The 13,891-nt window shown below is 36.7% G+C and overlaps 1 protein-coding gene and 1 non-coding gene across 5 annotated transcripts in view; one reads left to right on the top strand and one right to left on the bottom strand.

Annotated features, from left to right (window-relative positions):
* CUL4B (cullin 4B) overlaps positions 1-13,891 on the bottom strand; it is a 42,559-nt gene that overhangs the window by 17,652 nt on the left and 11,016 nt on the right. For all 4 annotated transcript variants that reach the window (XM_078064403.1, XM_078064404.1, XM_078064405.1 and 1 more), the window contains 10 exons: positions 11,344-11,447; positions 10,582-10,651; positions 9,707-9,780; positions 8,731-8,893; positions 8,499-8,588; positions 8,121-8,203; positions 6,707-6,774; positions 5,631-5,749; positions 4,832-5,024; positions 140-244 (listed from right to left, as the gene is read on the bottom strand). In XM_078064403.1, coding sequence (XP_077920529.1) covers positions 140-244; positions 4,832-5,024; positions 5,631-5,749; positions 6,707-6,774; positions 8,121-8,203; positions 8,499-8,588; positions 8,731-8,893; positions 9,707-9,780; positions 10,582-10,651; positions 11,344-11,447 — 1,069 coding nt within the window. The remainder of the gene's footprint in view (positions 1-139; positions 245-4,831; positions 5,025-5,630; positions 5,750-6,706; positions 6,775-8,120; positions 8,204-8,498; positions 8,589-8,730; positions 8,894-9,706; positions 9,781-10,581; positions 10,652-11,343; positions 11,448-13,891) is intronic.
* Positions 2,291-2,393, top strand: LOC118549945 (U6 spliceosomal RNA). The gene has a single exon (XR_004924317.1). It is a non-coding gene; the product is annotated as a U6 spliceosomal RNA (small nuclear RNA).

Here is a 13,891-nt window from a genome sequence, read left to right as displayed (position 1 = left end):
TGAATTAAATGCCACAAATATAATACAATTTTAAATATCTAACTCCCAAATAAATAGTCCCTTCTGGTTAATTATACTTGATAGTTTCTCTGCTGAGTGCTCTGTTTTAAAAGAAAAATTTTAAAACAAAAACACTTACCATAGATAAATCTAAATATGATCATAATTTTATCCAACATTTTTTCAAGTTCTTCATCTGTAGCTTCTTTGTTGCCTGCGCGAAGCTTTGAATCTACATACTTAGCTAAAATGGGGGGAAAGTTCATTGTTTAGTGATCATATTTAGTGATCATGGGTATCCATAAGGTACTAGGCACTATATATACCCAAACAGGAGTATGATATACTGAGTTTTTCAATGTTTCAGAGGTATACATGCACTTTTTAAAGTCTCCAAAGTCAAGGTTAGCAAGTGACTTATTCAATCTCACAGAGCTAATAAATACCAGAGCCTGAACTCAAACCCAAGTCTTCTGGCTCCTGATCTAATGTACTTTCCACTTCCACTATCCTGATGCTTATTAAAATGGGGTAGCGTGGGGGAGGTAGTGTATACAGAACCATGCTGGAGTCATCAAAGCCACTGAAGATGGGAGGGAGGTCCAAGATGGCAGAATAGGAAGAGCCTGAACACACCTCCTCCCATGAACACACTCCCAGCTACAGCTACATAGAGCATTTCCTTTTGAAAAACATCTGAAAACTAGATGAACTGTTCTCCACAACAAAGGATAAAAGGATCACATCAAGATGCATAGGAGAGGCAGAGACAACACAGGTATAACAACACACAACAGGGAAAAATTTCACCAGACAGGTGCTTCTCTTGGAGGAATAAGGGGTTGGTGCCTTACTTCAGGCACCCTGGCCCCAGTGATCTGCACTACAGAGATGAGCCCCCGAAACATCAGACTTAAAAAACAAACAGAAGTGATTTCCAGGGATCCCAAAGTGCTGTAGGAAATGGAGATTCCACTCTTGGGGGGCTCTCTTGTGGTGTGGCTCACCCCAAGACCCAGTGAAAAAACAGCAGTTTGAAAAGCACCTAGACTATATGTGAAAGATACATTCCTGACTCGGGGGCTTATCAGCTGGAGGGGCGGGATATAGCTAATATGCTCCCTAGAGATCAAGGTGATGGCAGACACCATCATTGCACTTTCCACACAGCCTGCTAGCATAGGTAGGGGGGCTTGGATGTGGTAACTGAAGTCAACAATACACTGAAAGGATTTTACACCATGATCAAGTGGGATTTATTTCAGGGATGAAAGGATGGTTCAACATCTACAAATCAATCAACAGGATACACCACATTAACAAAATGAAAGATAAAAATCATATGATCATCAACAGATATAGAAAAAGCATTTGACAAAATTCAACATCCATTTATGTTAAAAACTCTCAACAAAGTGGGTACAGCAGGAACATACTTCAACAAAATAAAGGCCATATATGACATACTCACAGCTAATATCATACTCACCAGTGAAAAGCTTTCCTCTAAGATCAGGAACAAGACAAGAATACCCACTATACCCACTCTTATTCAACATTGTATTGGAAGTCTAGTCACAGCAATTAGGCAAGGAAAAGAAATAAAAGGCATACAAAGTGGAAAGGAAGAAGTAAAACTGTCACTATTTGTACATGACATGACACTAGACATTGAAAACCCTGAAGACCACTGAGGAACTATTAGAATAAACGAATTCAGTGAAGTTGCAGAATACAAAATATACAAAAGTCTGTTGTGTTTCTATACACTAATAAAGAACTATCAGGAAGAGAACTCAAGAAAACAATCCCATTTACTGCATCAAAAAGAATAAAATACCGGGGCACCTGGGTGGCACAGTCGGTTAAGCATCCAACTCTTGGTTTCAGCTCAGGTCGTGATCTCAGGGTCGCAAAATGGAACACCATATGGAGTCTGCTTGAGACTCCCTCTCCCTTTGCCCCTCCCCCCGCTCTCACTCTCAAATAAATAAATCTTAAAAAAATAAATAATAAAATACCTAAAAGTAAATTTTTAAAAAAGATTTTATCTATTTATTTGAGAGAGAGACAAAGCACAAGCAGGGGAAGGGGCAGAGGGAGTAATCTACAGATTCAGTGCAATCCCTATCAAAATCCCAATGGCATTTTCCACAAAACCATAACAAGTAATTTAAAAATATGTATTGAACCACAAAAGATCCCAAATAGCTAATCCTGAGAAAGAAGAACAAAGCCAGAGGTATCATGCTCCCTGATTTCAAACTATACTACAAAACTAAAGTAATCATTGCTCACTTTGGCAGCACATATAACTAAAATTGGAAGGATACAGAGATTAGCATGGCCCCTCCAAGGATGACATGCAAATTCATGAAGCATTCCATATTTAAAAAAAAACAAACCAAATAAACCCCTATAGTAGTAATCAAAACAGTATGGTATTAACATATAAAGAGACATACATATCAATGGAACAGAACAGAGAGCCCAGAAATAAACCCATGCTTATATGGTCAATTAATCTATGCCAAAGGAGGCAAGAATATATGATGGGAAAAAAGACAGTCTCTTCAATAAATGGTATTGGGGAAAACTGGACAGCCATATGCAAAAGAATGAAACTGGACCATGATCTTACACCATACAGAAAAATTAACTCAAAATGGATTAGAGACTTGACTGTCTTTTTAATGGATGGATGAAGACCTGAAACCATAAACTCCTAGAAGAAAACATAGGCTGGGGGCGCCTGGGTGGCTCAGTTGTTAAGCGTCTGCCTTCGGCTCAGGTCATGATCCCAGGGTCCTGGGACAAAGCCCTGCATCGGGCTCCCTGCTCATCGGGAAGCCTGCTTCTCCCTCTCCCACTCCCCCTGCTTGTGTTCCCTCTCTCGCTGTGTCTCTCTCTGTCAAATAAATAAATAAAATCTTAAAAAAAAAAAAAGAAAAGAAAAGAAAACATAGGCTGTAGCTCCTGGACACAGGTCTTAGCAATGTTTTTTTTCTGAATATGACTCCAAATGCAAGGGAAACGAATGCAAAAATACACAAATAGGACTTCAACTAAAAAGCTTCTGCACAGAGAAGGAAACCATCAACAAAATGAAAAGGCGACCTTTTTGGGAAAAGATGGAATGAAGATATTTGCAAATCATATATCCAATAAGGGGTTAATACCCAACATAGATAAAGAACCCATACAACTCAGTAACAAAAAAATCCAATTAAGAAATTGGCAGAGGATCTGAATGTCTTTTTCCAAAGACATACAGATGGCCAACAAGCACATGAAAAGACGCTCAGTATCACTAATCAACAGGGAAATGCAAATCAAAATCATAATGGAATAGCACCTCACATCTGTCAGAATAGCTAGTATCGAAAAGACAAAAAAATGTTTGGTGAAGATGTGGGTAAAAGGGAATCCTCGTGCAGTGTCGGTGGGAATGCAAATTGGTGCAGCCACCATGGAAAACATTATGGAGGTTCCTCAAAAAATTAATAGTGCTATCATATGATCCAGAAATTCCACTACAAAGATAATGCAAACACTAAGACATACGCACCCCCATGTTCACTGCAGCATTATTTACAATATCCAAGATAGGGAAACAACCTAAGCGTTCACCAGTGGATGAATGGATAAGAAAGGGTATGTGTGGGTGTGTGTGTAATGGAATACTACTCAGTCATAAAAAGAATGAAATCTTGCCTTCTGCGATAACATGGATCTTAAGGGTTTTATGCTAAGTGAAATGAAAACAGAGAAATAAGACAAGCACCGTGTGGTTTCACTTATATGTGGAATCTAAAAAACAAAACAAAATTCAGACTCAAATACAGAGAACAGACTGGTGGGTGCCAGAGGGAAGGGGGGCTGGGGTGCCAAAATGGGTAAAGGGGATAAAGAAGTACAAATTCAGTGATAAAATAAGTAAGTCATGGGGACGTAATGTACAGCATAGGGAATACAGTCCATAAATATTGTATTAACTCCGTAAGGGGACAGATGGTAACTAGGCTTATTGTAGTGATCATTTCACAATGTATACAAACACTGAATCACTATGTTGTACATCTGAAACTCAAATATTACTGTATGTCAAGTACATCTCAAAAAAAAAAAAGCCACTGAAAGACCTGGCACATCTTCTGGGGTGTCCATTTTACACCGATGTTAAGGAACCTTAAACACTACTTATTAAAACAAACCAGACACATCACAGAGTAAAAGGCAAAATTTGCCAAAAAATTAAAGGATAAGTAGTAGACCAACAAAATTTCATCCTTCTGGCAGAAGACCCTAGACCTTCATCACAGGGTACCTCCCCTTCTGACATTAAAGGGTAGTCTGGTAGGGAAATCTGAGGAACACTGCTGTATACCACGGCCTTACACTAAATGGGCCCAGATTATTAAGCTTATTTTTGTCCTGGACATTTTTCCTTTCTTGCTAGCAACTGTAATTTCTTGCTACCCTCTCTTGTAGCACTTAGTGTGGGCCTCTAGAAGTAGCACCCTGCCCCACCTCTAAATTGCTATAGGCTTAGAAAACAGATATCCAGCTTAGTATAAATAAGAGTAAACAGGGTTCAATGTACTATCTTACAAAGAAAGAACATTATGTTTGGCATGTGAACTTGAGATGTTCTTTACCTTGAGATGTTCTTTACTTACTCCTTACATCTAGGTTCTTAGAAACTAGCCCCTAAGCAACCCCAAATAAATGTGTTAATAAACTACACAACCTTGTCAAAATTTCAAATTGACTGAAATTTTATGAATAAAAGAACATTAAATAGCCGGGGGAAAAAAGACTGGAAAAATACCTATAAGTTCAGCAGGTTTGTTTGGTCTTTTGTTAATGAATGTTTCGAATGCTTCTTTCATGGCATTGATAAATTTTTCATTTTTCAGAAAGCAAATATCAATTATATGGTCAACCTTATCTTTAAAATCCAGCAATTCTTGAACCATGGTTTTATCTTTTTCAGGATTAATTACAATAGTGCTGCCAAATGCCTAAAAAACAAAAATGACCACTTTTTAAAATTGAATTATCTCGATGAAAACAATTCCCAAATCATATTTTAAGTAGGTACACATTTTTAAATTACAAGATATTAAAATAAAATAAAGCTGTTTTTGAAGTCAGGAAAAGAAAAATAAAGTGATAAAACATCCAGACTGATAACCATTCATCTATAATCACAAAATAAGGAATGACCCACTGGGTATACAGTATCATAATCGGGTATTATTATAAGCCTCTAGGCTTTTGTCCCTACTTTTAAGGAAGTGAGGTATGAATTTTTTTTTTAAATGGCAATCTGGCTTCAGTATAAAACTGAAGAAAGGAAAGAAATTTTGGACCCCAAAAAAGTCCTCTTTTTTTCCCCCCCATATTCACTATTCTCAATATTGGAGCTAGAAATCCCATCAGACATCAAGAAGATAACTTTTACTGCTGATCTGTTATACAGATCATTCTCAGGTTGACTGCCCTCAAAACTCCCATTACTTAAAAAAAAACAGGTCTAACAATTAAGAAATGCTTGCTGATATGTACTCTGAGTGTATAGATTTTAAGACATAAGAGAAAAAACCCCACAGGTTAATTGTTAATACCTTAATGTATTCAATCCACTGCTGCAAGAGAACCTGAACTCCACCTCGAACTCTACTGAAGAGCTGATACAGGAGAGACAAATCTTGAATTCGGTTTTCATCAAGGAGGTTATTTAAACCTGAATTTTCAAACATTTTGGCATTAAAAATAGTGAACAAAAATGCCAGACATTTTAATGAAAATTAAATTATTATTGTGATACTGGTCTAAACTATTACTAGTCTATAAATTTTAATATAAAGATTTATTTTCTCTTAAATCCAAATAGATACATCACCTTTCCAAATGAAAACTAAATATAGGGAGCTTTAGTTTATATAAATACAAAAACAATTCTGTAATGGTTTGTGCTATTTAGCATGGTAGATCAGATGTATAAACCAATTCGTAAAAACTGATTTACTTAAATACACATTATAAATAACTCACTCATATGTGCAGTAGCCATACTACAGCTGGTACTAATTAGTATACATAACTGTATTTCAGAGTATTGGATGTCGTCTGTGGTATTTCAAAAACCATGCATTAATAGGCCAAGTGAATAAGATTCTAATGTATTTGATTTTCAGAATGAACTAATAGTGTAACTGCATTAAAGTTCTAAAATATATCCATTTTATATAAAAGAAAAGATGGTTGGAGAGAAAGGTAAGGCTTTTGTCTATTTCTGGCACTGTCAAAGTAAAATTCGGGGTTTACCCTTAAGATCACTTGGGATTAGAAGTGCTTGGTTTAAATGCTATGAACGTATACACTTTAGTGTAAAAAGAAATTCTTTTCCCTACCGTAGTCTTACAAATTAAGTCAAGAATTCCCATATTCCCACTGTTGCTTTTTTTTTTTTACTGATGTTAGTGGACCCCTCTCATTCTCAGTTCCTGTATCTTTAAATTAAGCCAAGAAGGACCTCCTCAAAGTTTACCATGATAAATAGGGAAAAAGGATTATGTCCATTCTCAGAAAAGCAGCCACAAAGTATCAAACTTCTTAAAAGGGTAATCCTTAAGAATTTTTTTTTACTTATTTGCTGCTACCATTTTAAAAGTGATCTCTTTATAAATTGGTCAATTACCTTTCTGAAGAATTGCTGTTAAGTGTTCACCTAGAAGTTGTTTTTCTACAGTAGCAATTAATGACTTCCTATAAGGAAAAAAAGTTTAGAATTACTGACATTTGACTTTGCTGAAAATTTAAAGCCTTTCCAGAGGTCAGGGGAAACAAATAGCTTGCTGCTTTTTTTTTTTTTTTTTAAAAGAGAGAGCAATGGGATGCCTGGGTGGCTCAGTCAGTTAGGTGTCTGACTCTTGATTACGGCTCAGGTCATGATCTCGCTCGGGCTTGTGGAATCGAGCCCCACATCAGGCTCCACACTCAGAGGGGAGTATGCTTGGGATTTGCTCTCTCCCTCTCCCCTAGCTCTCTCTCTCTCTAAAATGGATAAGTAAATCCTTAAAAAAAAATAAAATAGAGAGATGGGGGGAGAGGGAGAGAAAGAATCCCAAGCAGGCTCCACACCCAGTGCCTGAGCCCAACTCAGGGTTCCATCTCACGACTCTGAGATCATGCATGACCTGAGCCAAAATCAGGAGTTGGGACGCTTAACCAACTGAGCCACCCAAGCACCCCTCAAATAGCTTGTTTTATGTTAATTTCAATATCCCTATGCTATGTCTAAATGTATTGGTGCTCAGAGTTACTCTACACCATAAGAAGGAAAAGTGCAATATTTCAGAATCTGATTTACATCACTAAATCAATATTTCCATGGTATTGCTATGGCTGGCTTTTTCCAAGTTTCTCTGCTTTTATTAGGAAGGTAGTTATCTATGCTGCTTACAGGAACTCCTTGGTTGGTAATATTTAGGAAAGCACAGAAACAGTTTCTCCTCCAAACATCTACTGAATTTTAATCAGCCTTAAGATTTCAAAGATCCCACATCTGCTTCTGATACCTTTTTTTTTTCATTTTTTACAAAAGTAAGCTCTACACCCAGCGTGGGGCTTGAACTCATGACCCTGAGATCAAGAGTCACATGCTCTACCGACTGAACCAGCCAGGCACCCCTCTAATAATACTATTTTTAAATTGCTTAAACACATACACATTAGATTTAACTGATTAAATCTAATTAGCTGGGGGAAAATAAAGTTTACATCAAGAAAACAATTGTTAAAAATCTCAAATCAGGGGCTCCTGGGTGGCTCAGTCGGTTAAGTGTCTGCCTTAGGCTCGGGTCATGATCCCAGGGTCCTGGGATCGAGCCCCGCATGGGGCTCTCCGCTCAGCGGGGAGCCTGCTTCTCCCTCTCCCTCCGCTGCTCCCCCTTCTTGTGCTCTCTGTCAAATAAATAAACAAAATCTTTAAAAAAAAACCATCTCAAATCACACCTGAAAATAGGTACTAATGGGTTTGGGGATGCTGAAAGTGCCTTAAGTGATTCAACAACACTGGTTAAAGTCTATTAGGTTGAGCATATAATACTTACTGGGTGGTCTGATCTAAGTAAGTAATAAGTCTGTCTGCTTCTTCTTCTAGACGTTTGTTAACATGATGAAGATATTCAGGAACCTACAAAGATAGTTTTTTATATTATTGTTTTCCTCCCCATAAATCATTCAGAAAATGTCAAGTCCAAAAGATCCCGGGAAAAGCCCTGTCAAATGCGACAGGGTTGAATCATATGTAAAATTATAGGTAGTTTATGATCCAGAATTCTGGCTTTTAAGGGAGAAAAGAAAGGAGCACCTAAGTGAGCAAAAAGCATCACAATGTTGGGAAGATAAATGCAAAGGGCAGCTTATGTTCTAGAGTGCAAGGTCTATTGTGAGACACAGTGGATTTATTAATCATGATTTTTAAATACCTCTCTTTCCTGCATTAATTTTTGGCCTTCAGCTGCATAGAGCCGGTTAGTTTCTTCCAAAAATCGTTGCTCAAAAGAATCCTGATAAATCTGGGAGGAGGGATCAAAATAAAGGAGTTCATTTATTCAATAAATATTTATTAAACATCCTCTACGTGAACAGCACTATGAATTTGGTTTTTAAATATCAAACTAGGAGTAGCAATCAGTTCTGTAAGTGAAGTTAACTTACTTGCAAATCAGAGAGCATGCTTAAAAGGCTTCGGAGTAAACTTCTATCAATTGCTTCACCATTCCTTTCCCTCTCAATCAAGAGAAGAATGCCATCAATTGTCTTATTCTGGACTTTCTGATCACTTATAATATGAGCCCTAAATAACTCCAGTCCCATGTCCCTAAAATAAAAAATACATAGAATCAAAATTAATTGACAACAATACCACTTCCAGAGAGGCCTGCTTAACTTCTCGCCACATGTTAATTAGGGTTCCAGATTTGAAGCAGCAATTGTAAAAAGATAAAATCCACACATTTAATTTTACACAACATTATTAGAGTTAAAGCATACAGGAAACTCATTTAGGCTTTAATGAGAACTGAAGCTAAATTCCTGCCTTCCTCCATAACTAAGTTTTCTTGTATTATTTCCTTTGGTGGATTTCTTCCTTGGTCAAATCAAGAGACAAAATTAGTTCAAAGACAAAACGGCTTTCACTGTACTGGTAATGAAGGCTTAATTGGCTATTTGTCATCTGGCTTCAGTACTCAAAAATCAGTAAACTCTCCGATAATTACTGTAGGTAGATGCTAGGCACAAGGTGGGGGAAAGAGCTCATTATAATATTCTATTTTCGTGTATACATGGAATTTTCCATAGCAATGTTAACAGATAATGAGCAAACTCTTGATAAGCAACAAAATAATGCACACTCCTAGACAGTCCAGAGCAAACTTTAATTCCCTTAGCTAACAAAAAAAAACTTCTTCATTAAGTTATTATATGCTCAGGGAATGTTAGCTATCTCCAGTATTAGAACAGGCAAAACATAATTAAGAAGGTAAAACTGCTATAAATACAAGTCTAGAAGCCAAATTTGCGTTTTTAGGAGAATATTCACAGTATCACTTACTCTCTTTCCATTAGTGTAATTAAGATTTGACTATGATTTGTAACAAATTTTTTCATTTTTTTTTTCTGGCATCCTTACCAAATGGAGGGTAGCATTGAATTCTGTAGAACGTAAGTTCTATCCAGAAACAGAAAAATGCTCCTGATCATGATCTGCCAACAAAAAGAAACTGATTTTTATATTTTGTTAAGCTGAAACATTTGCTCTTGATAAAACAAGAATAAAATTACAGGGTTCACTTTTATATATACATACACTGGGCTACTACATACAGATAAAGAAATCTACCTGAGAATATGCCTATACTATTTTTATTAAACTATTCTATTGTCTTAATCCTTGCTGTAGTTTCTAGAAAAGGGACACTTAAAATGGTCCTATGACTTCTCTGCAACTTGAGATGTAACTGAAAATAAAAACAGCGAATTAAGGGGACACACATACAATTCTTCCTCAGTAACAGCTCATTCAGGGTGAAGCTGCCCTAAATTGTATATGTGTCGTTTTGGGTAGGGGGATTTTAAGATTTTTAGTTTGCAGAATATAAGGTATAAAATAAATACCAAATTAGGGAGAAAGGAAAAGGTGGTGATCTGAATGAACTAAAATGCAGGACCATCAGGCACCTTCACAGGCAATCAAGTAGGTGGGGGGGACATCCATCAAGACTAACAGACAAAAATGTAACTTTTTAAAAATGAGATACTTTTTGTTTAAGTGTGACAAAAATAAAAATGATCCTAAGGTGCAAGTCATTCCAAAATGGTGGTTTCCCTATAACTTGCAGTTTTAAAATAGAAAGCTTAACCAAAATTAGTGTTCAATTCAGAATAAGAGCAGATATTGAGGCAATCCCCGCCCCTACTGCAAAGCATTTAAAACTAACATCCACGTATTTGAAGAAATTTATTTAACTACAATATTTAGCTGAAACAATACTTTTTCCAGCTTACCATTTGTCTGCAATGATTTTGCCAGCATCTATCAATTTTCTTTAGAAAAAGAACACTATCCAATGAATCCATGAGATGTGTCAAGGATACTTTTAAGTGCTTAGTACAAGTAATACAAGCAATCCAAGAGCATATTTGTCTTAAATATGGAGTATTACACACTAAATAAAAATAGGGACGCCTGGGTGGCTCAGTCAGTTAGGCGCCTGCCTTCAGCTCGGGTCACGATCCCTGGGATCAAGTCCCGCATCAGCTCCTTGCTCAGCAGGGAGCCTGCTTCCCCCTCTGCCTGCCGCTCCCCCTGCTTGTGCTCTCTCTCTGGCAAATAAATAAATAAAATCTTAAAAATGAAATCCTAAAAAAACAACAACAAATGAAATAGCACTTAATTATAGAACAAAATGTTATTTCCTAAACTGTAAAAAAGTTTTAGGTCCCACTAAATACCTTTTAGAACAAATCTTACACATAAGTGAGTATTATGTTGTTTATGATTTCCCTTATTTTTCCTTAAATGGAAATTTGTTAGGACAAAAAGGGTAAGGACATAAGGACATCTTATTTGCACTAACAGCACAATGTAGGCTTGGAACCTAATTAAAGTTGGAAAGTCAAAAACTCATTTCTTCTTTCTCCAGAAATGTAAGGAACAGTAACAAATCTACAAAACACAGGCATTCATCTCAAGTTGGGTTAAATAGTGAGGGATAAAAAAGGAGGGAACAGATAAAAATACAGTATTTTTGGTTTTTAAAAGGATATTCTCTGAACTGATGAATTTGTGCTTTGATGTGATCTTCACAAATCTGTCTCAGCTGTTTGTACAAGTTTGCAGAAATCTTGTAGGAACAGAGATTTTCTACAGCCTGCAAGATTAAACACATACTTGCTTAAGGAGAAAATGGGGTTATTGATTATTTACATCAAATTCTTACTATTTTAATATTTTACATCATTTTATTAAAAAGCATTATTTATCCATTTAAAACACAAAGTAAAGTAACAAAATATGAATGTGAATGAACTTTTTCATAACCAATGTACCAAAAAGAAATCCCACTAATATATTTATTATGGCTGTTCAGGTTAAGGATGGAGGGAATCAAGTCAAGTTCTACCCTGGGGAGACATCCAATTTATAACAATGACTACCTATCAATGCTGTCTTGTTCTTAAAAATGTTAATTGTTTTCATAAGCAGAATTCCATTTTGAGTTTAAAAAACAGTTTCACGAATTGTTTATCAGATGGATTGGGCAGTCTGACCACCATTGAATTGAAACTTATACTTTGGTTTTCCTGAACAGAACAATGAACTATTGCTAGCAGTATTATAATGAGTATGATGTAAACACCAAGTATTTTTCTCCAATATTTCAGTTTATGAATATTTATATATAGAGGTTTTTTAATTTGCACAATTAAGTAAACATTAATTACAACAGAAATGACTATTTTTACTTCATTCTAATAGTTGAATTGGTCTTCTTTTATACCCAGATCCCAAAAAGACAAACTTCAGATTTCTGTGAGTTTCTTGTTATGTGTATCAAAGACTTTCAAATTTAAAACAAAAGGCCTGGTAAAACTCTTTGGATGAACTCTGATATAATCTACAATTCCAACTAGTAATGACTTAAGTATAACACCAGGATTCCTTCCTCAACACAACGAAAGGCAGAAAATCCATTAAAATTGACTCTAAGGAAGGATCCAAGTTCTGTAGGTTGGAGTGGAATTTTATAAATACGTACGTGGAAGTCACATTCCCAACATGCAGGTCCAATAAATAAATTAGCAAATGAAAAGAAAGCTTAAAGAAAACCACTTATATCATTGCAGGAAAGTCACTACACCTCACCAGGAAACAGCAGGCCAATTAGATCCAGTAGCTAAGGAGGAATAAGAAAGCTGATTCTCCTCTGGCCACTTTCCATGGGGCCTTGGGTTAGGCCACAAATACCTAAAGGGTGTATTTATGCTTATTTCATGAGCCGTTCTGTTCACATTGGTTCTCTATGGACTCTTCCCCTTCCTTCTTTAGTATTCTTCTCGTTGTAGCTCATGTTCCTCTTGAATGACTCATTTTCTCAGCATTTCTCATTTCCCTTAGATTCTGTCTTTGTACTTCATCTTATCCACATTTCCCACTTCCAGTACTTCTCCAAGTCCTACTTCTCCCATTCCCTTCTGCTGTGTTTTTTATCTTCTCACACAAGATACCATATTCTCTTACTACTCAGCTAGGTCCCACCTCTTCCAATAAGCTTTCATTAACTGCCTTACCTGGCAATGTCACCAATCATAACACACTGATTTGTCACTGAGTCAATACTATGTCTTTTTTAAAATACTGTATCTATTTGTGTATATCCCGTTCCCCAATTCTCCTTAATGAGAAAAAGAGACTATGTGCTCGTTCATGTATCCATATATTCTTTTAATGCTTTTGGGGGTTTAAACTAGGCAATATGGTAAATATTCAAAAAATTAATGTACTTACAACTAGCAATGTGTCCTGCACATAGAAGGGGCTTATAGTGTAAGGAGAAAACTGACCGGAAAACACAGAATTACAAAACATTGTATTAGGTGCTATGATGAGGATAAGCATAGAGGCAAAGGCCCTAACCCAGTCTCTTTAGGACTGGAGCAAGTCAGGAAAGGCTTCCTGAGCAGAGGTATAACAGGTGGAATCCCAGAGACCAGAGGAAAATGAAGAGCTAGTGGGAATAATGAGAAATAGAGAATTAAGCTGAGCTTTATATGCTTACAATCTCCTCCATGTTTAGTTGGAGAGTTACTTAAGATGTTAGAGGCAAGAAAAACAGGAAAGGGAGCATCTAAGATGAGTCCTGAAGGTCAAACTGGAATAGAACACTCTGCTTCTCTAGTTAGCCTTGACTGCTTCTTAACATATATAGACCAGACCTAGTAATCTCCCTTCCTTAACAACCTTTCATCAAGCTCCTCAGGTGCTGTTACAGAGAAATTCTATAATAGGTATAAAAAAATACAAAGGACTGGGGCACCTGACTGGCTCAGTCAGTGGAGCATGCGACTCTTGATTTTGGGGTTGTGGGTTCAAGCCATGCGTTGGGTGTTATAATTACTCAAAAATAAATTCTTTTTTTAAAAAAGATTTTATTTATTTATTTGACAGAGAGAGAAAGCACAAGCAGGGGGGTGGCAGGCAGAGGGAGAGGGAGAAGCAGGCTTCCCATTGAGCAGGGAGCCAGATGCAGGACTCAATCCCAGGACCCCTGGGATCAAGACCTGAGCCGAAGGCAGCTGCTTAACTGACTGAGCC

This window comes from Halichoerus grypus, chromosome X, assembly GCF_964656455.1.
Source record: "Halichoerus grypus chromosome X, mHalGry1.hap1.1, whole genome shotgun sequence".
Taxonomy (NCBI): domain Eukaryota; kingdom Metazoa; phylum Chordata; class Mammalia; order Carnivora; family Phocidae; genus Halichoerus; species Halichoerus grypus.
This window is presented reverse-complemented; position numbering and strand designations above follow the sequence as displayed.